The sequence below is a fragment of the Clavelina lepadiformis genome, chromosome 2 (genome assembly GCF_947623445.1).
Source record: "Clavelina lepadiformis chromosome 2, kaClaLepa1.1, whole genome shotgun sequence".
Taxonomy (NCBI): Eukaryota; Metazoa; Chordata; class Ascidiacea; order Aplousobranchia; family Clavelinidae; genus Clavelina; species Clavelina lepadiformis.
This window is the reverse complement of record NC_135241.1, coordinates 5,407,370-5,428,142: the sequence shown is the minus strand read 5'-3', so window position 1 is coordinate 5,428,142 and position 20,773 is coordinate 5,407,370. Positions and strand designations below refer to the sequence as shown.

The 20,773-nt window shown below is 37.4% G+C and overlaps 2 protein-coding genes across 3 annotated transcripts in view; both read right to left on the bottom strand.

The window, feature by feature from the left end:
* Positions 1 to 2,703: 2,703 nt before the first annotated feature.
* On the bottom strand, positions 2,704 to 6,675 carry LOC143445521 (heparan sulfate glucosamine 3-O-sulfotransferase 6-like). 2 transcript variants are annotated; one of them, XM_076944678.1, is made up of 5 exons: positions 6,260 to 6,675; positions 5,584 to 5,708; positions 4,729 to 4,895; positions 4,335 to 4,509; positions 2,704 to 3,510 (listed from the first exon to the last, which is right to left on the bottom strand). In XM_076944678.1, the coding sequence occupies exons 1-5, from the start codon at positions 6,528 to 6,530 to the stop codon at positions 2,902 to 2,904; spliced, it is 1,347 nt and encodes a 448-aa protein (XP_076800793.1). In that variant the 5' UTR covers positions 6,531 to 6,675; the 3' UTR covers positions 2,704 to 2,901. The 2 variants fall into 2 exon arrangements, with proteins under 2 accessions (XP_076800793.1, XP_076800792.1); XM_076944677.1 differs by having other exon boundaries at positions 6,206 to 6,667.
* Positions 6,676 to 7,996: 1,321 nt separating this feature from the next.
* The window catches only part of LOC143445460 (dynein beta chain, ciliary-like), a 28,011-nt gene continuing 15,234 nt past the window's right edge, over positions 7,997 to 20,773 (bottom strand). Inside the window, exons 48-91 of the mRNA XM_076944576.1 lie at positions 20,576 to 20,728; positions 20,257 to 20,431; positions 19,944 to 20,117; positions 19,511 to 19,718; positions 19,195 to 19,360; positions 18,974 to 19,076; positions 18,645 to 18,884; positions 18,244 to 18,405; positions 17,908 to 18,101; positions 17,662 to 17,824; positions 17,467 to 17,541; positions 17,163 to 17,354; positions 16,914 to 17,075; positions 16,727 to 16,815; positions 16,481 to 16,625; positions 16,316 to 16,396; positions 16,039 to 16,218; positions 15,772 to 15,915; positions 15,582 to 15,704; positions 15,334 to 15,492; positions 15,134 to 15,249; positions 14,914 to 15,017; positions 14,702 to 14,790; positions 14,387 to 14,512; positions 14,182 to 14,291; positions 13,950 to 14,072; positions 13,614 to 13,818; positions 13,321 to 13,465; positions 13,008 to 13,168; positions 12,670 to 12,840; positions 12,394 to 12,516; positions 12,053 to 12,246; positions 11,854 to 11,969; positions 11,606 to 11,766; positions 11,217 to 11,444; positions 10,882 to 11,073; positions 10,600 to 10,780; positions 10,288 to 10,469; positions 9,996 to 10,150; positions 9,581 to 9,730; positions 9,376 to 9,499; positions 9,050 to 9,179; positions 8,846 to 8,931; positions 7,997 to 8,561 (exon numbers count right to left, since the gene is read on the bottom strand). Coding sequence (XP_076800691.1) covers positions 8,400 to 8,561; positions 8,846 to 8,931; positions 9,050 to 9,179; positions 9,376 to 9,499; positions 9,581 to 9,730; positions 9,996 to 10,150; positions 10,288 to 10,469; positions 10,600 to 10,780; positions 10,882 to 11,073; positions 11,217 to 11,444; positions 11,606 to 11,766; positions 11,854 to 11,969; positions 12,053 to 12,246; positions 12,394 to 12,516; positions 12,670 to 12,840; positions 13,008 to 13,168; positions 13,321 to 13,465; positions 13,614 to 13,818; positions 13,950 to 14,072; positions 14,182 to 14,291; positions 14,387 to 14,512; positions 14,702 to 14,790; positions 14,914 to 15,017; positions 15,134 to 15,249; positions 15,334 to 15,492; positions 15,582 to 15,704; positions 15,772 to 15,915; positions 16,039 to 16,218; positions 16,316 to 16,396; positions 16,481 to 16,625; positions 16,727 to 16,815; positions 16,914 to 17,075; positions 17,163 to 17,354; positions 17,467 to 17,541; positions 17,662 to 17,824; positions 17,908 to 18,101; positions 18,244 to 18,405; positions 18,645 to 18,884; positions 18,974 to 19,076; positions 19,195 to 19,360; positions 19,511 to 19,718; positions 19,944 to 20,117; positions 20,257 to 20,431; positions 20,576 to 20,728 — 6,622 coding nt within the window. The 3' untranslated portion in view covers positions 7,997 to 8,399. The remainder of the gene's footprint in view (positions 8,562 to 8,845; positions 8,932 to 9,049; positions 9,180 to 9,375; positions 9,500 to 9,580; positions 9,731 to 9,995; positions 10,151 to 10,287; positions 10,470 to 10,599; positions 10,781 to 10,881; positions 11,074 to 11,216; positions 11,445 to 11,605; positions 11,767 to 11,853; positions 11,970 to 12,052; positions 12,247 to 12,393; positions 12,517 to 12,669; positions 12,841 to 13,007; positions 13,169 to 13,320; positions 13,466 to 13,613; positions 13,819 to 13,949; positions 14,073 to 14,181; positions 14,292 to 14,386; positions 14,513 to 14,701; positions 14,791 to 14,913; positions 15,018 to 15,133; positions 15,250 to 15,333; positions 15,493 to 15,581; positions 15,705 to 15,771; positions 15,916 to 16,038; positions 16,219 to 16,315; positions 16,397 to 16,480; positions 16,626 to 16,726; positions 16,816 to 16,913; positions 17,076 to 17,162; positions 17,355 to 17,466; positions 17,542 to 17,661; positions 17,825 to 17,907; positions 18,102 to 18,243; positions 18,406 to 18,644; positions 18,885 to 18,973; positions 19,077 to 19,194; positions 19,361 to 19,510; positions 19,719 to 19,943; positions 20,118 to 20,256; positions 20,432 to 20,575; positions 20,729 to 20,773) is intronic.

The window sequence follows — 20,773 nt, the reverse complement described above, 5'->3', positions numbered from 1 at the left end:
TACCTTTGAGTGACACATTGGCGAGTACTGTTCAAACTACAGTAATGGTTGAGAAATGAGTGGCACATACGATATAAATGCAACAGATAACATGGTTTCCGTTGCTCTTCACACAAATACAACGGAAACCATGTTATCTGTTGCATTTTGCACAACATCACACCAACGCAATAGAAAACATGGATTTTTGGAGTATCAGCCAACTTCAACAATCGGGTCTTGCTCGTACCAATAATATCCAGGAGGCCTGGCATCGCCGGTTCAATGTAATTGTCAACAGATACCACCAAAGCATTTTCAAAGTAATTGAAGAGTTTCAAAGCGAGCATCGTAGAGTTTCCCAAGAACTCTTTCGCCTTGAATATGGTGCATCGACACCATTGCGCCGATCGCGTATGACAAGGCAAAAAGAAACCCGCATTGGAAATTTGTTTTCCCAGCAAGAAGACCTTCTACAGGAAGTATTCTACCGCCGAATTGCGCGTAATTTGAAGATCGAACCAACTGCGGAACTAACAGAAGAATTGGACGAGATGGTTGAGGATTCTTAGTTGTTTTTTCTCTAAACTTTGTCTTGTGTGTGTTGTCATCTGTGCACCTACTAATTAACAGCAACTGCAACTTAAACAACAAATGTCAATCTGTCACTCAAATGAATTACACACTCCTTACCAATGTATTACTCAAATGAATTAAAGAGTACTTATCAATGTGTCACTCAAATGAACTATAATTATGTCACTCAAATGAACTGTCACTCAAATAAACTGTCACTTAGATGATATACACCCATTAGGATAAAAACCATAAATGCGTTTTCGTTATTAGCACGAACTATTTTTTATTTGCAGTATATCTAAGTTAACAACTGAACTGCAATGGAAAAAGCGCATTCACTCTCTTCTACCGTTTTTACAAATAATATAGATAGGCGACGTATAAGACTCATTGTATGTGAAAACGTTATAGGTCAACTATTTACTGGCTCGTGAGCAATCGTATACCGTAAATATACTTTACGTAGAACGTGGCCAAATCCAAAGGTGGGTAGATTAATTCACCGATATCAATAACACAGGAATGATTTTTATTTGAAGTGTAAACATTTTGAAAGATTTGGATTGTATAAATGCATTTGCAGACTGTAGGTACATTTGTAGATGAAGACCGTTGCTAAATTTTAATATCTTAATTAAATTGCAGTTTTGGCTACCGAAGACAAAAACCTTTTCTCAAAATTAAGTTAATGTTTTTTAATTGTAATGCAATGCTAGATTTGTGAGTAGGCCTAAGTGCTGTAATTACATTGATTTTAATCAAAGTATATAGACCTATTAACACATAAAATCCAGCGGGCAACTTTGGGAACCGTTACAGCCCATTCCCCCCAAACAAACATGTCTGGATATGCCAATTATGTTCACTTTGGCGGCGCTGCGCACTCTAGCGACAATAATATAATGAAAGAATAATGAGAATTTCCAATCTGCATTTGATGTGACCGTTCATGATAGTGGTCCATTTAAAGCAATAATAAAGCCAGACCTTGCCTATATAAAGACCATTGTTGTTCAAAGCGACAAAGTGAAGTAAAGTGAGGCGACACTTTTAGGTAAAACTTAGTCGGTAACATGTTTAAATTCTATTATGCAAGATTAACCCCGGTTTATTTCACGAAATGAGGCATTTACTTTCATAAATTTTCTGGGATTCTGGCACAAAACATTTATGATGATAAAGTATTCATTTAACAACATACTTAATGGGGGACGTACTTAGCATATATGCCTCGGTAAAATTTTTCCCCGGCTACAAACTTAAAAGGCTTAATCAAAAGTCGGCAAAAAATAAAGTTCTGTTTTTAACCATTTAAGCCTTATATTTGATGATTACTATGCCTGGTAGCAACCATAGTATATTTATTAAAGTAAGTGAGCTGTATGGCTCTCAAGTGCTAAGAGATTTACGGAAGTACTTGTCATTGGGTGCAGCCATCATCCGACATCGAAGCCATCTATTCTTTAACCACGAATGCTTAAGACGAAAAGTTCTTTCAAAAAGTCTGAAAATCAAATGTCCGGTAAAGTCCCACGAAGGTAGGCTTTTAGCTCAACGTTTTGGGTTTATTGTTTAAAACTTCGGATCCGATTCTCACATAAACGTATTGCGGAATGTGCTGTCTTGCAAAATTCGTTCATAGTCAACTTGGAGAATACGGTTTCGGAAGGTATGATGATGAAAATAAATAGTTATTCTAATATGAAAGATGACAATATGACATGTAAATTGATAAGCCTGCTTAAAGATTAGCTTGATAAACTTATGACGGCGCAAGTTCGAACGCATCGATCAAATCCTACTACGTCCAAGAACAGATGGGTCGTTAATCAATTTGATGAAAAGTTAACTGGAAACCAACTTCAGTTGTTAAAGTCTGGCATGAATTTTGCTATTGCTCTAAATGAAACTCCTACTCATCAAATTTTAGCTTATGTTGAAAAAGGTTTGTGGAGGTATATTTATCTAAAAAGTTGCCCATTTACTGTATATTCTTTGAAAAGACGACAGAAGAAAGTGAACAATAGATCTTTTTTCCATTACAGTTTGCTAACTTTAGATTCATCGCAAATCCATCCGTATATATTTCAAGAACGTAAACAAAATTTTATTTTTGTTATGCTGCACTTTACGGCGTTCGGTGTGTCGGTTATATATGGTTTTAATTGAATGCATTGAAACCGATCAGCATAACGCAAATTTAACCAGCACACAACAGAAGAGGTGGCTTAATGAGTTTATCTGCAGCAAATTTAAAAAAAATTTCATTGTACTGAAAATAAATAACTTCGCATGTTCTATTTACAATGTAATTGGACATATAATTATAATTGAGTTTTGTGATTATAGCCAGTTATAGGTTTTACCCGTTTCTTGATAAAAAGCTCTATTGTAAAGTTCATAAAACTGGCTTAATTTTCCTAAAGCTTCAGGCGATGCATGTTTTGCTCCATTTCGAGTATGACCTTTGGTTTTGCCCAGACATTTTAACGAAGTCCTTAATTCGTCGTCAGTTTCTACGTATGAACTATTTAAATGTTTTTCAGTCAGTTTTCTATAGCAATAGAATCCGGTATCAGGATGTTTAACGAAGTCCTCCTTCCAAACGAGTTTAGGAATCCCAAGAAACTCCTGTATTTGTTCTATTACGGCTCCGGTGTTTCTTATAAACTCTTCCCCATCGACAATTAAGAAATTTGACTTGTCGTAGAACGTTTTCCAGGTTTGGATATGATAAATATAAAGACCAGTGGTTATTAAGTTTGCTGCCGGAATTGTTTTGCGGAGGCCACGTAGCATTATTTTTGTTTTGTAATCATCTGCATAGCTTGTGCGATTATCATGGCTTTGTTGCAGCAACAGTTGCATTTTTGGCACGTATGTGTCGATGAATTCTTCAAAAGTGTTTTGTCTGGCCACAATTCCGGCAGGAGAATCAGGATGTTGGTCCTTCTATAAAAACATGAACTTTAGCAGGCGTGACGCTGGTTACCAGTTGTCTGCAGGTTACTTGTTCGGTTAACCTACTTGTTCGCAGTTAAATGTTGTACACATAAAAATACTTTCTTATACTTGTTGTAAAAGCTACGATTTAAAATAAAATATAAAAAGTTGTGGTGAATTCAACTAAATTGATATATTAATTTATTATTGTTCATTTGCATTTATGTTAATTCAATAAACTATAAAATATCACAATAAATTTAAAAAAATTAAGATAAACTCCAGTAATTTTGAATCAATTTGTATGAAACAAAATAATGTTTATAAAAATTAAAATAAATTACGATAAAGATTTGCTGCCACTAGTATTTTATATTAGGTATAATTTCTTGTGGTTTATATATACTGTTAATCGTAAGCAGTAAATAATCGGTATTTGGCCTCGGTGGCGTTTCCCGCATAGTTGGTGTTGGTTGGTTTTGGACGATTAAAGGGTTTATGGAAATCGGCCCCTGCTAACATCATTATTTCATATGCATTTTGATTAATTGAGTACCATTTAATTAAACCAGTGTGTAGGTACATACGTTTTGAATAAGTAGGCTAACTGAACATAAGTAACCACGGAACTGGTAACCGTAGCTTCAACTGCCAATGAGTAACCGGGAAATCAATAATGAGCTTTACGTTTCGGCTAAACAACTGAATATATAAGTAGCTATATAACCAATGAAACCGGTAACTATCTTCACTCTGGTTCAACATTATTGCCTGAAATATTACATCTTAAGCATACGCTAATGCAATTTAATCGCTGTATAGGTCACTTTCACCTCGTAATTGTAATCGGAGAAACTTCTCATTGTTGGGTCACACACCATTAACAGTATCTTAGCTTTAGGTACCATTTTCTTCATGGTTGAAGCTAAATTGATGTTTGAACTGTCGAAATAAATCGGTGTCTTTTCCATTCCAAACTCCATTTCATTGGTTGGTGGAAAATAGCTCCTGTTAACCAAGGAAAGCGGTTTTAAAGCGAAATACCTGGTGTCAGTAAGAAACGTCAAATAGCGATGTTTTTCCCTTGTATTTTAAACCAAAACTTAACGAAGATATTTGCATTCGATCGAAAGTGCGTATTTAGCGTTTATTTAAATAATGTTTTATTATTCTTTCGAAATGAGCGTTGACAAATAACATTTTTCAATAAAAGTAAGCAATCATAACCTGTAAGCACGAGGTCCTTTTTTGTATTGCTCGCTTACAAAGAAAGACGTCTCTCCTGAATAAATCTTGGGAATTCTGATTAAAGGATGTTTTGCTAGAAACGTTATAAGGCCACCGGTACCACATTTCTTTACGCCAATGCCAATGACTTTGGGAAGATGTGTTAACTGCGACAAACAAATAATTGAGAGCATAACATTTTTTGATTATATACTGTATGTATTTATGTAATATTCTATCTGTCCTTTTCTTATATATAGTCAAGTAAGTTATACAAAGTAAATTTTAATCTATATACTGTGTACAGAACCTGCAAATGCATAAACATTTTGATTAACTCAGGAATGGAGTGCTTGATTTCAAAAAAATAATTCGAATACCCTGTGTAAGACGATTCACTATACTGTATCAGCCACAATAATTCACTGCCCTGGAAATCTCAAACCACCAGGAAGTAGCCTTATGATAGTTAATAACTTGCGATTGGGAACAAGTTTTACAGTACAACATGCAAATGCAATCGATTTTCGAAAATGCATAGAAAAGAGGTGAAAGAAAAGAGAAGCTTTCATTTACTGTCATGAACGCGATTACGCTCATTTTTTTGTCAAGAGCGTGAGTGCAAGCGGCGCTCGATTTTTCATAGAAGAGGGCTAACGTGGGCTGTGCTATTTTTGAACGACTGCTGCCCAGCTCTGGCTGAGTGTAGGCTGAGCAAACTGACTTTATATTCGTCAAAATTCAACCAAATTTAGTTTTGGTTGTTGATTTTAAAAGTCGGAAATAGGTAAGATATATTTATTTTATCACTTCTAATTTACTTTATAGCCTTTCTCGGATATTGTTTGTGCTTACCGAAAGGTGTGTCTTTCTGAAGTCATATATTTCTTCTATTTTTGCTTCTCTTTCTTCAAGTCTTTTTTTAGTAAGGGTTTTTATGTTGTCCGAATTAAAGTCGTCTGCAAGATCAGTAAATGCACCTGCCGCAGCAAAAGAAAGTTGGACTAAGTCGAAGCAAAACCCGGTGTCATGGCCAAAACAACTTGTAGAGCATAATCCACACAAAAATCTGGTACAGTTCACAGAAAACAAATAAAGGTAGCCTGTATGATAAAGGCGTTTTTCCTGACGAGTTTAAAAAAAATTTGCATGCATATTGAAGATTATATTAGTGAATCCCATCTTGTTAACTTTGTCGCAAACCGTCTTATTAACTTGTGCGTAGTGAACAATGTGATGCAACCAACAATTGGATTTGTTATAAGTTATTTATTCATGATGTTATCTGTGAACGATAAATAAGTTACAGGAAAAAACTTGCGAAAGTAAAGTTTGACTTATCAACGTTTACTGAATCTATCATATAATCCGCTGCCGGCATCGCCTGCTATATGTGAAATAATTTTTGCCTCCATAATTATTAAATCATTAACTGCACTTTAAGACTTAGTGGTTTTGGGTAACGCTTATATGGTACCTGAGTTTGCGTTGTTTAATGTCTCAGTCGTTGATTGGTTGTCTTCAAAAATACCTTGTAATGCTGTTGAGGTTGCCGTGGAATGGATTTTGCCAGCTAATTTCCTTAAAATGTCTGGACTCTTCCAATAAGTCGAAAAATTCTTCATGTCTTGCTTTTCACTATACTGATACCTTGCGTGGTTTTCAACAAAAGAGTTTGCAAACTTTGACATTGATTCTACGTCGTACATTTCTTCATTCTTCAGCAGCATTACTAAGATTGATGCAACCAGAATAATTACGAAAAATATTGTCCTCCGTTTTGTTTTACCACCCTTCAACATTACGCTTTTAGTAACATCGTTTTGTTGTTGATAATAAGCTTGACGCGTGAAAATGTCTCGCTGTAGTTTGTTTTGTATTGCCGTAGGCTATCAGCGGTAGAATTCAGTAGGTGATGGCGTCAGCAAGATCTTGGTGTGCCTTGGGGTGGTAAAAACCGATGGGGCAACATTACATGCTTTAACACAGGTAAGTCGTATTGGCTATTTTTATGTTCGATTAGATTTGGTTTTTAAATTAAGTCAGAGTCATCGTTCCGTGGGTTCTCCGCTAATATACATGGCCCGGCTTTTTTCTAGACAAATTCGCGAGCACTTTTTTGAAGTGGCAAGTAGCGTGTGTTTATAGGCTGGTTCAGAACTATTTGACACATATATGTTTATACAAGAGATCTGCCGAACACGAACCTAAGCCCGAAAGCTCGACACAAGCATCACCGCTTTCAAGTGTTTTTAAGAGGCCGACTTGTACTCTTTGATTTATGTTATGCGAACGTTGGACTTTTGTGCAATTAACCCAAAAGTATTAATGTTCTCAGAAAATGTTTTTGAAAGTAACCTAAAGGTCGAGATTAAGTTTCTTACATGCTACAACTATAAGTTCACAAATGTTTTGGCTGCATTATTCCCGCTTTGAATCACAAGTCTGAAGTTGTTCCAAATATCATTTATATCATACATCACTTAACTTTCTCATCATTCTTAGATCATGTACTAGATAACTAGAAGGGAAGTCTTTAAAAAGCAACAATTAAATTATATTAATGTATCGAAGGGTTTGTTTAAGCAAAAGTAACATGAAATTTCTAAGACAGTACTAGAATTGCTCGCTCACTGGTTCAATAAAAAATGCTGTTTTGATCCCACGCTATAGGCTACATAAACAAAAACCTGCACTGCCAAACACACAGTATATGACATTGCAGCACTTTAAATTATTACAAAGTGCATTATGATATAAACGTTTTAAATAGGCACCAAACTGGTATTGTATTTTATGTCAACAACCTCAAAGTTTAAAACTGTAATGCAAGGATTTTGTATATAGGCTACATACACTTTGTGGCCTTTGTTTCCAGAAACCTGGTTTTACTAAACTTTTACATCACGCTTATATCGAAAGACTGAAGCTCTGCGCCATTAGGCTCTTATAGGCTTGTTCAAATCCGGGGCGTAGAAAAAAAATAAATACAAGGAAAATTAAATCTCTTTATTCACTTTCACGTTCACTTGTATCGCCCTCTTAATACCGCGATTGCTACAATATTACAACTTTCGTTTGTATGTTTGTTTGCACTTCGTTTTTCCATAACATTTGTTGATATACTTGCTCTCATCTGTATAATTATTCAGACTGTTTCCGAAAAGAGTAGATTTGTTAACAATCATAACAACCGCACTAAGCTGAATGTTTGCTGAAGCAAGTGTGTAACCAACAACTTACTCAAGACAATGGACGATACAGGATGTATACAAAATTAAAATTTATTTTCTGATATGTAAGAACTTGATTAATATTTATCTCCTTACTAAAGTAATAAAATATGTAGAAAATGCATCTAACTGCGGAAAGCGAAATTAAATAATAAAACAAATACATTTTTAAACTAAGCTATTAAAATACATATGTGCATCAAATGCATCGCTCGTAAAACAAGCAAAATTTAAAGTTGCGTAAAGGTTTCTCAAGAGAATATGTAAAGTTTTTATCTCTATTTGAAAAGTTTTAAAGATATATAAGGGTAACCTTTTTCGTCTCTATACAAGGAAGAAAAGTGTAATAAAACACATTTGTCTTGAGTTAAAAAATAGTATAAGGGAAATTCTTATGGTAAATATTAACTTAGTTGGAATTAAATTATTCAAAGCACTTTAAACCATCAGCAAAATGGCCACTCCCCCAAGAGTCCACTTAGCCGGTTTTTCTTTTGTTTTCAAATTGAAAGTCCACACGAAGGTAGGCCCACGCATTTTTGTTTTGTACACCGGGCAAGCGTATATGTTTCTTGTTTCTTGCTTGTCAACCGGTATCGCCTGTAGCATTAAATACATAACCATCAAACAAAAGGCGCTACTGGTGAATACAGAATTTGGCAATAGCGTCAGCCCTTTGCCCTGATGAAGTTAACCTAAATGAGTTAATGAAACGTCGGCATACAATAAAGTTCTATATTCATCAGTAGTACCTTGTATTTTATGATTAGTATGCCTGGTGGCATCCATAGTATATTAAATACATAAGTTTTTTTGGTACATATGTGAGTGAAAGCGGCAGAAACATAAAATCTACCACAATGTTTGAAAACTGATAACGGTACCTTGATAAAGATAACTGGCATCGTGGGAGTTAAATCTTTCAGAATTCCTTCTGAAATCAACGAAGTTTGTGTGTCCCAGCGTGCACCTATTAGAAATATTACATGAATCAAGAGAAACTTTGCAAAACAATAAGCGTTTTGCTGTAGTTGTCATTTGCCATTGAATAGAAAATGTCATTCAGCAAGTTTTTCACATGCACGTACCTTCCATGTACAGACTATGAACGTAGGCACCTTCACGTGGGGAGCTGCTAAAATCTTCCTTATTTTTCTTTGTAACATCACATTGTAGGCACATTTTGTCGAGAGGCCACTCGTTTTTACGTGCCATTGCCTGCAGAACAAACACACAATGGTCAAAGAAACTACACTTTCACTCCTGTTAACGATGTAAGTGACTTCAAAAAATTATTGAAATGTTTAGCAAATTTTGTTTAAAAAGTGAATAGGCTAATAGTTAATTTTGTAAGCCTATATTTATGCTACGCTAACAACTCTGCTCATGTTTCAGAATCGAACAATTTTCTGACCTGCATAATAGCAGTAAGAAAACTCTGTGGGTTAAAGAAGCCTCCAAGCCAGATCGCTGCTGGCAACTGGAAGTCTGAAGTCCAGTTTTCAAGTTCTTTAATACGCAGCAAAAGATCGACATACCTGCAATGATTTCGATTGTTTGTAAGTTGAATAAAGTAACTGATGTAACACCAAGTATAACAGTTCCGCGTTGATGCGTACCAGATTGTCAAACCGGCCATGGATGGATAGGCTTTTAGGGCCCAAGATTCCGGTACCGAGTCCAAAAACAGAGAATTGCCCAAAGCTTCCATAGCAGCGGTAATTGTAAGTTCACCTTTCAGGCCGAGATCCAATGTTTTCAATGATGATCTATTAAGGTTAAGTCATGCTATTACAACAAAACTTTGCCGCAGCATACGTATACGTACGTTCAGCCAACCATTCAGTCAACCAACCGTCCAGTCAACCAAAAGTCAACCAGTTTTTACAGTAATATGTTACGTACGTTACGTAATATGTACGTACGTTCAGTAAATTGATCAGAACCAGTTTTTACAATTAACGCTTATTTTTCATTTTAAGGTCAAAAATTTGCGCAAGTTGGTGGGTGACAAAAATGGTTTGTAAGACTTACCTGAGTTCGTTTGTGAGAGTGTTCATTCGTTCGCATTCCTGGAAAGCAACAACTACGTATGGAGTGCGGTCGGCCGGTTCCACTTTAGACATAAGTTCAGTCATGTTAAATGCCTCGGGAAGCTTTTCAAGAATCTCATCTAACGTTTGTTTGATCTAAATAATGCGCAAAAGTTGCAATTAGTTTTATACACTGACTCATAAAGAGCTGAAGGTGTTTGTTTTTTCTAGCAAAAACCCTTTAACATCGCACTTAAGCGTCTTAAGCAAAACTGAATCTGTGTGATTATGACCTTTTCCTCTCGTGTCGGGCCAGATCCGGCGCCAGAGCTCGAATCACGAGGCATAAGTTCCAAGATGGTTTTGAAAAGAACATCCGAGGTTGTGGTCAAGAAGTCGATTTCTGCATTTGGATGCAATCCGTATAGGTATGGACTTTCCGGTGGCAAAGCATCGTCAATGTACGAATGATACCCTGCAGGAAAAACGTATATCAGTCTGACTTGACTGCTAAAAGCAGCATTGATTTTAAGCTTTATCATACGTATACAGGAATATCGTATCAAGGACAAAATTTGCAAAAAAAAATGTGAACGGAATTTTACCATCATAATCTAAAGCAGGTGGCAATGGGAATCCGGGTGCCAGGTAGATAACATTATCAAACATATCTTGGTTCATGTACTCTTTCAGGTAAGTACGGCACAAGTGACGATCCCAGTCATCAGTGATGTGACCGCCGTACATGATCTCTCCGAACAAGTATCGCAAGTCGTCCCATGGCACCTAACCAATGAAGAAAACATACTGCTAGAATGCGAGCAACGTGTAATAGGTTTAGCGCAATGGGCTTGCTGTCACATTGATGCCCAAAGAGATTGATTTACCTTCTGATTCGCCTCCAAATAATTGTAAAGGACGTTCATTGAAATAGTAAGGTCTCCCGTATTAAAGGGGTAAACTCTATTCCATCCTTGGGGGCCAAACTTTCGCCTCTCCGACACCACCGCGTGGAAGTAACACAAAGCAAAGAGAATGCTCTTAAACTCTACTTCTCTGGCACACATTTCCAAAGTGTCCTACCGAAATAAGAAAAAAATTTTGAAGTTTTTTTTAACTCTCCTTTGTTTTCTTCTCATTTACTACATATAGTGCATGAGATTTCCATGCCACAGTGCTCAGTGTAACAATTTGAAAAAAAATTGTCTATTGTTATACTGACTTGGTTAAAATTGTCTAGAGCCTTATGCAAATTAGAATGCATTCCTGTCGGCGGTTCATTAGTAATCTTGATCGAATTTTCTAAAATTCCTTGCGGTATTATATGGCTGTCTGCTGTGGACGCTGGCTCAGCGCTCACGAAAACGCGGAAATCGTTATGGCTTCCCACGCTATGTTTCTCCAGTTTATTTTGCAACGTCATCAACCATTTTGCCACCAAGTGAATGTTCTGTATAGAGTATCACATAATATTTAAAATTTCACTATTGTTACCTTACAAACCTTAGAAACCTGAACAATATTAATTGTAATGGAGGCATTTCCCATACCATTATCCGTTTGTTATTTATTAATTTTATTGATCATATGTCTTCCATCCCATTCATTTACCTGCAGTACAACCCAATGGCCCTGTTTAGCTGCTACATCTAATGCCGCTTCGGCAACCACCTCCTGACCTTGCCCTAATGAAACATTGTGGAATTTTTTGTTGTCCAGCGTGAATCCAAGCTTCTTGCCCAGCTTTTCGACGTCCTTGAGAGGATCCACACCTGCAACGAAAAACTCGGTCAATCCATTTAATGCACGGGGTGAAAAGAAATCTCGAATTTGCTGTGCTTCGTTGAATTTGCTTTAACCTGGCGATAGAATAAAGAATGTTGGTGTTTGTGGGCCAGTTTCTTCATAGGATTTCTCAAAAGGAATTCCTCTTGTTTCGGCGTATTCTGAACCCAGTTTTTCTTCAACAAAATCCCTGCACGCGATATATTTTTAAAAGAGAAAACAAACGAAAGTGCTGTGTCATGATGATGTAAAAATCTAGGATAACAATCCTACCTAACTGCGTAGGTCATTCTGTCTGCACGAAGCGCTCTCATAATGCAAAGCTTCTGAAGAGCGTTTTTGTTCTTCCATTCCTGCGGAAGTTTCTCCTTCTCGGGAGCTTCACTCTCCGCCAGCTTCTTCCAGCGTTTTGCGGAGCCTTCGATGTCACGATCCAAATTTCTAAATTCCTCCATTTCCGAGAGGAGCTGTATGTTCACACAAATCATACGGTACATTATTAATTTGTATCTGATAGAAACGAAGTAAACTTAATGCCGTAAGCAACCAATATATCGCTATTTATGTGATAATCAGTTGAATGTTATTCAAAATTTAATTGTTGAGGGATCAACCTTAATTGATCCCCAAGAAGCATTGCTGAGAAAATCAACTGGACTGGTGACATTGACTTGCGATGGGAAACGCAGCAGGAAATCCAATTCTATAGGATTGATGAGGCGTTGGACAAGAAGTACCTATAGACAAAAAGACATATTACACGTGAATCCCAACAATATATATTACAATATACGCGCTCAACACCATAGGATTTTACGAATCCCTTTACTTTTTGAAAGTATAAGCTGACAGCAAAATTTAATCCTTTAGCAACACCATAGAGGCATTACCTGGAATGCTACTTGAGCAGTGAAGATAATCTTATGCTTTTCAAACAAGCCTCTCGACGTGTAAAGGAAGGCGGAATGTGTGATGGAATTTATCAAATTCTTTACCCTGTTCTTCAAGTTGTCGTCAGCCTCAGCTTTCTGAACAGCTTTCTCGAATACAATGCTAAACGACTGAAAATCAAACCATTTCGTTTAGTTCATTGATAAATAGATAAATCTAAATAAATACTAACTCAGCTTTATTATTCAAAATGAAGACCATAGTCCGCTGAAGAGCCGCGATAGCACAGCACTCACGCAGAATCATGTTCTGACCATAGAAGTAGGAAGTGTTTTACCTTCAGCGAGAATTGATACATGGGATGGATTTTGTTCAAATCGTTCAAGATAAAGTACAAGAGAGATGCACGGGCCGCAGCAGGTCTATAGTGCTCTCTCGCTTCATTAATTTGAATTTCTGTCGTCTTTGCTTCCTTCACTTTCTCCTCAACCTCATGAGCTACAAATCAGTTAACAAGCGGCAATATCATAATAATCGGTTTTACGGTTCGTATGTAAGACAACGTCAGGCATTAACTAGTTCTAACTTTTTTTAAAAGATTTTACGTATAGCTTTCCGTACCAGTACCAGTTTTCTTAGTATCAACGTACCAGTTTTCTTTGTATTTTCCAAATTCTCAACAAGAGAGGTGTCACTCAGGAAGTCACCGGACGCAGCTGACAACCGTGCAAGGAGGTCATCCTCCAGCCTCTTTAAGGTGATCTTGAAGTCATTTTGTTGTTTTGTGAGATCCAACTAAAAACACAAAAAAATGTTGATACTATATAGAGTATGAACCCTGCCTATTTGAAAGATCAGCTGCAAAACAATTTATTTACTAAACTAGACTAAAATTTAATAAACTGTTAATAAGTTTAGTTAAATTTGTGCTGCGCGAGTTTACCTTGAGAGCTTCCAAATCCGGACGTTCCATTCCCACGACATTTGCCAAAAGTTGGTCTTCCAAACCTTCTCGGGTGACAGTAAAGTTGATAAGTGTACATTGAGCCTGCATTTCAGGCTGGTAATGTGGATTGGCAAGTTTAGTATGCAGGATCAACCGGAAAGCTTGATTATACTCGCATTCTTTGTCTCCAATCTTTATATATCTAATTAAAAAACACGTATGCTAGAATTTATTGGTTACAGTCGTGGTTTGTAACGTGGTTTACCATTTCATTTTTTTAATGCATTTAAGAAATCCAAAATAATGATCTTCGGCAATATGAGACTGTTGTACCTTCCTTTTTTAATGGTTTCTCGTCCCAGAAGCGGGCCTAAGACAGGATCAACAGATTCTTCAATATTCTCAATAAGCACGGCGTCTCCCACAGCCAAGGCATTTTCAATGGTGTCCAAGTACCTAAAAAACGGGAGAAGATTTTTAGTAAGTAGTAACAGGCCAATAACGAGGTCATAAAAGAGATTTCCAAGAATTTGATAAAATGTTGTTTCAGATGTCTCTTTTTTACCCTCTCTGACCAATCCTGATCACTTTCAAGTCGCTTCCGTATTTTTTCTTGATCCATTTAATACCCTGCAGTTGCGGATCAACCATGAGCGGCCAACGTTGACAGTTAGTCTAAAAAATAAAAGTTCAGCGTCATAAACAAAATACGAATCTACTCACTGCACGTTTTGTGTCTTTTCAGTTATAAAAAATATTTGAAAACTTGCCAGAATCGTCGCATTTTCCGTCGACATTCTGTCAGATGGCAAGCCCTCGTTATTCCATCCCGCTATATCAGCCTCGTCGGTAAGCATCGTTACAAAGTCCATATCATCAGTTGTTGGAATAGGGGTCTAGTGTGTTTAATATATAGTTACTGCTTCGGAATAAGGTTGTCTATATTATATTTTTGGACGCCAAAAATTTGTAACACCAATAGATACAAAACGATTGTATCTATTTTTAAACAAAGCTTCGGAAAACATAAAAATAGCTTTCCTCAATACTGTACTTAATACTTAATACTAATCCTTAATACTTACTTTAAGAGACTTGAGAAAAGGAAGCCATAACTCGTCCATCAGTCGCAGCCGGTAGGGTTTAGTAAAATATCCCACGTATGATACAAAAGCTGAAATTGTAAAGAACATTTATGTTGAAATGAAAGCATTATCAGCAGGTAATACTCCAACGCATATCTAGCAGGTTATTAATGAAAAAAATCCGTGCAGATTCCACTCCGTCCTATAGTTACCTGTAACGACCAACGTATTTCCAGTGAGCTTTTTCTCCTGTTCTCTAAAGTCCTGAACAGCTTGGGCCCAACGCACATTCTCGCTGGTTAGTCCACCAACCAGTCTAAACACGTCGAGGTGACATTTTGTTAAATATTGTTTTAGGTTTGAAAGCAAGCTTGCAACCTCTCGAAAGTAGATTTTTGCAACAAACAAATTTGAATTAGACAACAGATTTACCTATTGGCAAGAGAAATTGTCAGCTGAGTGGCTTCTGCTTCTTGTTGACATTTGAGTTTTGCAGCAGTTGCTTCTTCAAACTGAGCAGTTAATTCTGCCAAGTTGGCATTCAGAACCTACAGAAAAAAAAACAAACTGTGTGAAGTGAACGACGCAAATGTAAACATAAAGTAAACTGCTCGAATATACGAGTTACTTACGGCAATCTTGTTCTTAATAATGGCCAATTTATCCTGGGCTGCTTGCAAGTCCGCGGTAGCCTTAGCCAAAGCTTGACGTTTTGGTTCGACATCGCAGAAAATTTCATAGAAACGAACGATGTTTACAGTCCAAGCGCACAAGCCAGCTGCAGCAAACGACTGGAACAAAAAAACACAAAAGTCAATCCGCCGACAGTTGTAAATACTTACATTTATGCTTGGTGTTGCGATTTGTTGTAAATTTTCACCTTTCCCTGAATAAATTCGGCATCGAACTCAGGATTTTCTAAGTACGGCCGAATAGCCTTCAGGCAGTTTTCGTGGATATTTTCTTTGTCATAAGTAATCAGAGCATCCAAAAACTGATCAACCTACCAAAGATCAAAAGTTTTATCATGTGAACAAAATACTTGCATTCGAATTTATAGGATCTTATACCTTTGCCATCATAATTTTGCATGCTTTCCAGCTTTTATCTTTAGGTATTTTTCCTTGTGGAGCCATGAGCACCATCACCGCTGATACGACATTTACAACGGGACCTGGCGGTGCACCAAATGATTTCAATTCAGTCAAGTTGTTCTGTAAGAGAAAGACTTCTGTAAAAACTACCAAGCAAACTATGTTGCCAAAGTTAGTCAAATATCGAAGAAAATAACGCTGAAAAAAGCAATGGTTTGTGAAAGTTCTTTAGGCGTAGCCTACTTTATTCAGAGTATTCAGCGCATCTTGTGCCGCGAGTAAAGCAGGTTCAGCTTTGGCGAGATCGGCGGTACAATCCTCTTTCTTCTTGGTAACCTCTATCTCAATCGCAGTGACCTTTTCTTCCTCGATATCAGCGATTGCCTTCTCTTTGCTTACTTTTTCCGTCTCAACGCCAACAACCTGAAGCCATGTATACCAATATTGGTAAACTGTATAGTTTGCGACGTTATGTTCACAGTAATTCAAACTGCCTTTCATGCAAGGAATAAAAGCAGACCTGAATAAGCTTGTCTGCATCTTCGTTCTTTTGCTTCAGTTCTATCTCCTGAGCCGCAAGTTTTGCCTTTAAGTCGTCGACCTTTGATAGAAATAAAGAGACATTTTAAAGAAACAGAATATTTCTTAAGTAGAATTATGTTTCATTCGCAGATATTGTCTATACCTGCGCAGCTGTGCTTCGTAGCTTTTGCAAACCGTTTTCAAGACGTTCAACCGAAGCTTGCAGCTCTGCGTTCTTTTTAGCCAAAAGTGTTTCGTACAGCTTAATTTGTTCCAAAAAGCTCTTTGGTGTTGTATAATTATACCGCCTAAAATTAAAAAATTTCTTGTACTACCCATGTAGCCAGGTATTGACATTGATTCGATGTAGATTTTGGTATTGCCTAAACCGGATAAATTTCTGTCTTACCTTTCATTAACCAGATAATCTTTTCCTTGTTCGTTGACACTCATGTGAACGTATGACATGAACTGGCTGATTGATTCCCTTTCTTCTTCCTGTGATAAAGATGACAGAGTTAATGACCAGCATCAATGCATTTGTTTATTAATTAGAGAGAATGTTGTTTGATTCCAGTGTAAGAATACAAATTTACTTCAATATTCTCGATTTCCGATAAGAATCTCATGCTGACGGACTCTAAAGCATCTTTAGGCCACTCGTGGAACCAGTCAATTGCCGTACAATTGACGACACCAGGAAATTTGCGTGCCCTTACTCTGAGCGTGTTGCCGACAGGTGAAAAGCATAATGCAACCTGCAGAAAGGCCATAATAAAGTTTAGGCCAAAACCACATATTGGTTGTTCATGTACGTTGGTTTAATAACCATTCTCTAGTTTTACCTTAAGATTTCTACGAACTCTTTCGATAAAGAACTTCCAGCAGGTTTCTCTAGTATCGACTAGCCCTGCTCCTTTTACTTCATTTCTTACGCCGTTAATAATATTTTCAATTTCGTCATCTGGAAACAAGTCGGCGATTTCTCCGGTTGACAGCATGTCATTCACCAAGACCAAAAAACGTTCGTCTGCCACCTACCAAAAAAATGGTGCTTAGACGCCGTGCTTATAGTATGTATATACGTTTGACTTTGACTAACACGATACCACATGCAATAGTTAGAGCTAATTTCAGCTTATTCTTCACCTGGGCATCTGTAAGAAGAAACAAGACTCCCAGATTTTTCACGCCAGCTTTGACAAATAGCGCTCCCAAGTCGACCTTTTAAATATACCAATTTCTGGCTCAACCGATTCGTAAAAGGAAAAACTAAGTAATAAGCAAAACACCAAGCACCCACAGAAAGACTTGGTTAAGGCAGAAAGAAGTTTTTATGTTTACCTTTAAATCAGGAATTCCGTATCCTTTCCTTAGCGTAATCTGGAAGACATCAAGGTTGCTTATAAAGGCAGCTAATCGGGACAAACTCTGTTTTCCTGAACCGCCGACACCAACCAACAGTGCGTTTCCGCGTGGACTTTCGAAGATGCGATTGATTCGACAGCTACATCAACAATGTTCCAAAACATTTTAAATGCACAACTATAAATAAGCGCAGCTACAAAATAAAAGCGTTGCAGAACGTACATGTGAGCCATAGCATCGCCGAATAGCACAAGGCTCATGACAGCGTTCATTTCATTATAATTGTCCAGTGCCTCAACCAATAACTTGTTCAATGCATCCCAAGATGGGATTGGAAAGTATTTCGGTTCACCGATTCCAGTTGCAAAATGGCAGTAAATGTGTGGATCCGGTTTTATTTGGTCTTCAGCAATATCCTTCGAATAGTTCAAACAGTTGATTAAAACTATCACAAACAAAAGGACAAAGGCATTAACGGAACTCGACTTAATACCATTAAGTTTTGCAAGGCGTGTTAAAAATATAGCGCTCGTCATATTGCCAAACAATAAATCCTACATCAAAAAACTTCTTGGCGATATCCGTTGACATTTCATCATATGTTGACATGTCTTTGTCATCGACGAATTTGTCTTTGTAAACTCGGGCAGCCTCGTGCAGCCATAACTTGACCGAATCTGTCACAGATTTTATGCAGTCTGAAGTGGCATAGAGAACACCCTGTAAAACAACATCAACCAACTCTTTATCTGTGACATTTAAATTAATACCGAAAACTTAAAAATAGCAACTAATAACTTGCATTTAAGCTACCTTGCAGATAATTGCAGACGTATGTCGATGAAATATATACAGGATACCATATAGAATAGATAGATTGAGAGAAAACAGATAGGTAAAAGTAGCCTAGAGTCTAGACAACATATAAAAGAATTGTGCGTACTGCGTATAGCACCAACCTGGAAAATATTCGACAAATCGCGAAGATTAAAAACGTAGTGAAACTTGATAGCGGTTGGAAGGAAGACTTGAGAAATTCGCTGATGAAGAGCAAGAGCTGCATCGATCAAGACACCTGCACTTTTCTGTACTGCCATGCCGAACTTGTTGATCTTCAGGTGCTGTGTGTAGATACTGTTGTAGATCGTTTTCAGAGCTTCTTTTCCAGGGAAACTCAGAGCGAAAACGCAGAAGTGACGCTGTTAAATAAATAAAATATAAAAAAACCAAACATGCTAATAGTCAATAGGACAATTTAAACGAGGAAAATGACCTCGTTTCAGATCACCTGCAAACGCGAGCTGATAGTAAACGAACCAGCTGTTGGATTCATGCAAGCCACGTACTGAACGTTGTGAATTTCTTTTAAGCTCAATTTTTGACGATCGTACCTGTATACAAGTGTACATTTTTTATTGAGTTTAACAAAAATCAGCAGTGATATACTTACTACTGGGCTACAAAACTGAGAACTGAGAGTTGATATGAGGTTGAATTGAGTTTGCATACCAATGCTTGTAATCCATGTGTTGTCGAATGAGCGTGTGGGGTTGTACGGTGCCATACTTGTCGACTTCTGGCATGTTGATATCGTCAATAAAGTAGACCAATTTTTTGGTACCCGGTGGACCGTAGTTGCGTCCAGCTTTCTTCTCAAGTGGTTTCTCGAGGACAGCTAGAAAGTACGGCAGGTCAAAAAATATATCATACACAGCACATAAATCTTCTTATAGCCAACATATCTTGCTTTGTGCAGATGCATTTGTAATATCATTACTGCACCAAGCCCCGAAAAAGATACTGGTACTGCCCTGTATCTTCTTACTTTGCAACATCTGTGAGGTGGTGTAATAGTTAAACGGCACATTTGCCACGACAAAATCCTCCTCGTCCAGATTGGACAGCTTGTTGTTGACCAACACCGACTTGCCAGTACCAGCGTTACCCACAAGCATGACAGGGCGAAGTTGGGCCATGAGGAGATCCATGAAATACTTAACACTGACTGTTTCAGAATTGTGAACCAACACAGCCTGCATGTAACAAATATGTTAAGGAAGTGGACTTTTCACGCTTTGAAGCAAAATGTGAATTTCTAATCGCACTCCGAATATTTTGAATATGAAATTTTTTTGTGAAAGTAACTAGATTACCTTATTCCTAACTTATCAGACGTATCAACTACCAAGTAATATACGCATAAGAACTAATGGAAGTGGAAGAGTGAACGTAACCAAGAGGGAAGCATATTGCAGTACCTGCAACGGAATCTCAGCATCAAGTTCAAATTTGGGCACTAATTCACTCCACGATTGGAACTTCTTCGTACTTGGATCGATGCAGTATTCAAAAACAGTACCATGGCTTGGGAACTTGATTGTCTTAAATTCAGTTGTCCACCATTTGCTAAACTCAACTCGATGATCCACAAGCTGAAATATACGTTGATAGTAAAGGAACAAAAACTGAAACCAGAACAACTACCTGCTTACAATGCTTAAGATTTTCTTGTATTTTAGAACGGAAAAATTATGAATCTTGTCATCATATAAAGATGAAATCGATTCAAACCTGATCCTGAAACAGGGATCCTCCAAACGCCCATATGCAAGCAAATACAAAATAAAGCTCATAGAGATCCTTTGGACAGTCAGGAGGAGTATTCTCGGGAGTAAGAAGTACCTCAAGCAAATAACACAGCATCTGTATCATGCTCTGTTCAGGAATGGGGATAATAGTCTTGAACCTAAAATTTAAAAATTCCTGAATATTTCTACCTTTTATAACATTGCACCACACAATATCCCTCGTTTCTTTGCCTGGGGTCTAACTGGAAGGTCATTGCCGTTGCAAAACCGTATCTCGAAAAATGTTTTAATTGCTTTATTACCTGGTCTTGAGGGCGTCCAGTATTGGAGGAACGTATTTATCAAACAGGATGGTGAGATTGGCACGTTCGGACTGCACTTCCCTTTGATCTATCCAGCTTGAAACCGGAGGATTCCATCCCAAGTCCGCGGGGTTTACAAAAAGAATGCCCGCTCTGTTTTTAACAATGCATTTTAGTCTCTCGCAAATGATTACTGGT

Bases quoted from the DNA above. Each gene is read 5' to 3' on its own strand.
- LOC143445521 (XM_076944677.1), bottom strand. From the start codon at position 6,530: ATGTTGAAGGGTGGTAAAACAAAACGGAGGACAATATTTTTCGTAATT. The intron at 4,510-4,728 runs GTTATGATTGCT...CTTGGTTAACAG, and splicing joins AAAGGACCTCGTGCTTACAG to GAGCTATTTTCCACCAACCA. The intron at 3,511-4,334 runs GTGAAAGTGACC...ATGTTTTTATAG, and splicing joins TCTCCGATTACAATTACGAG to AAGGACCAACATCCTGATTC.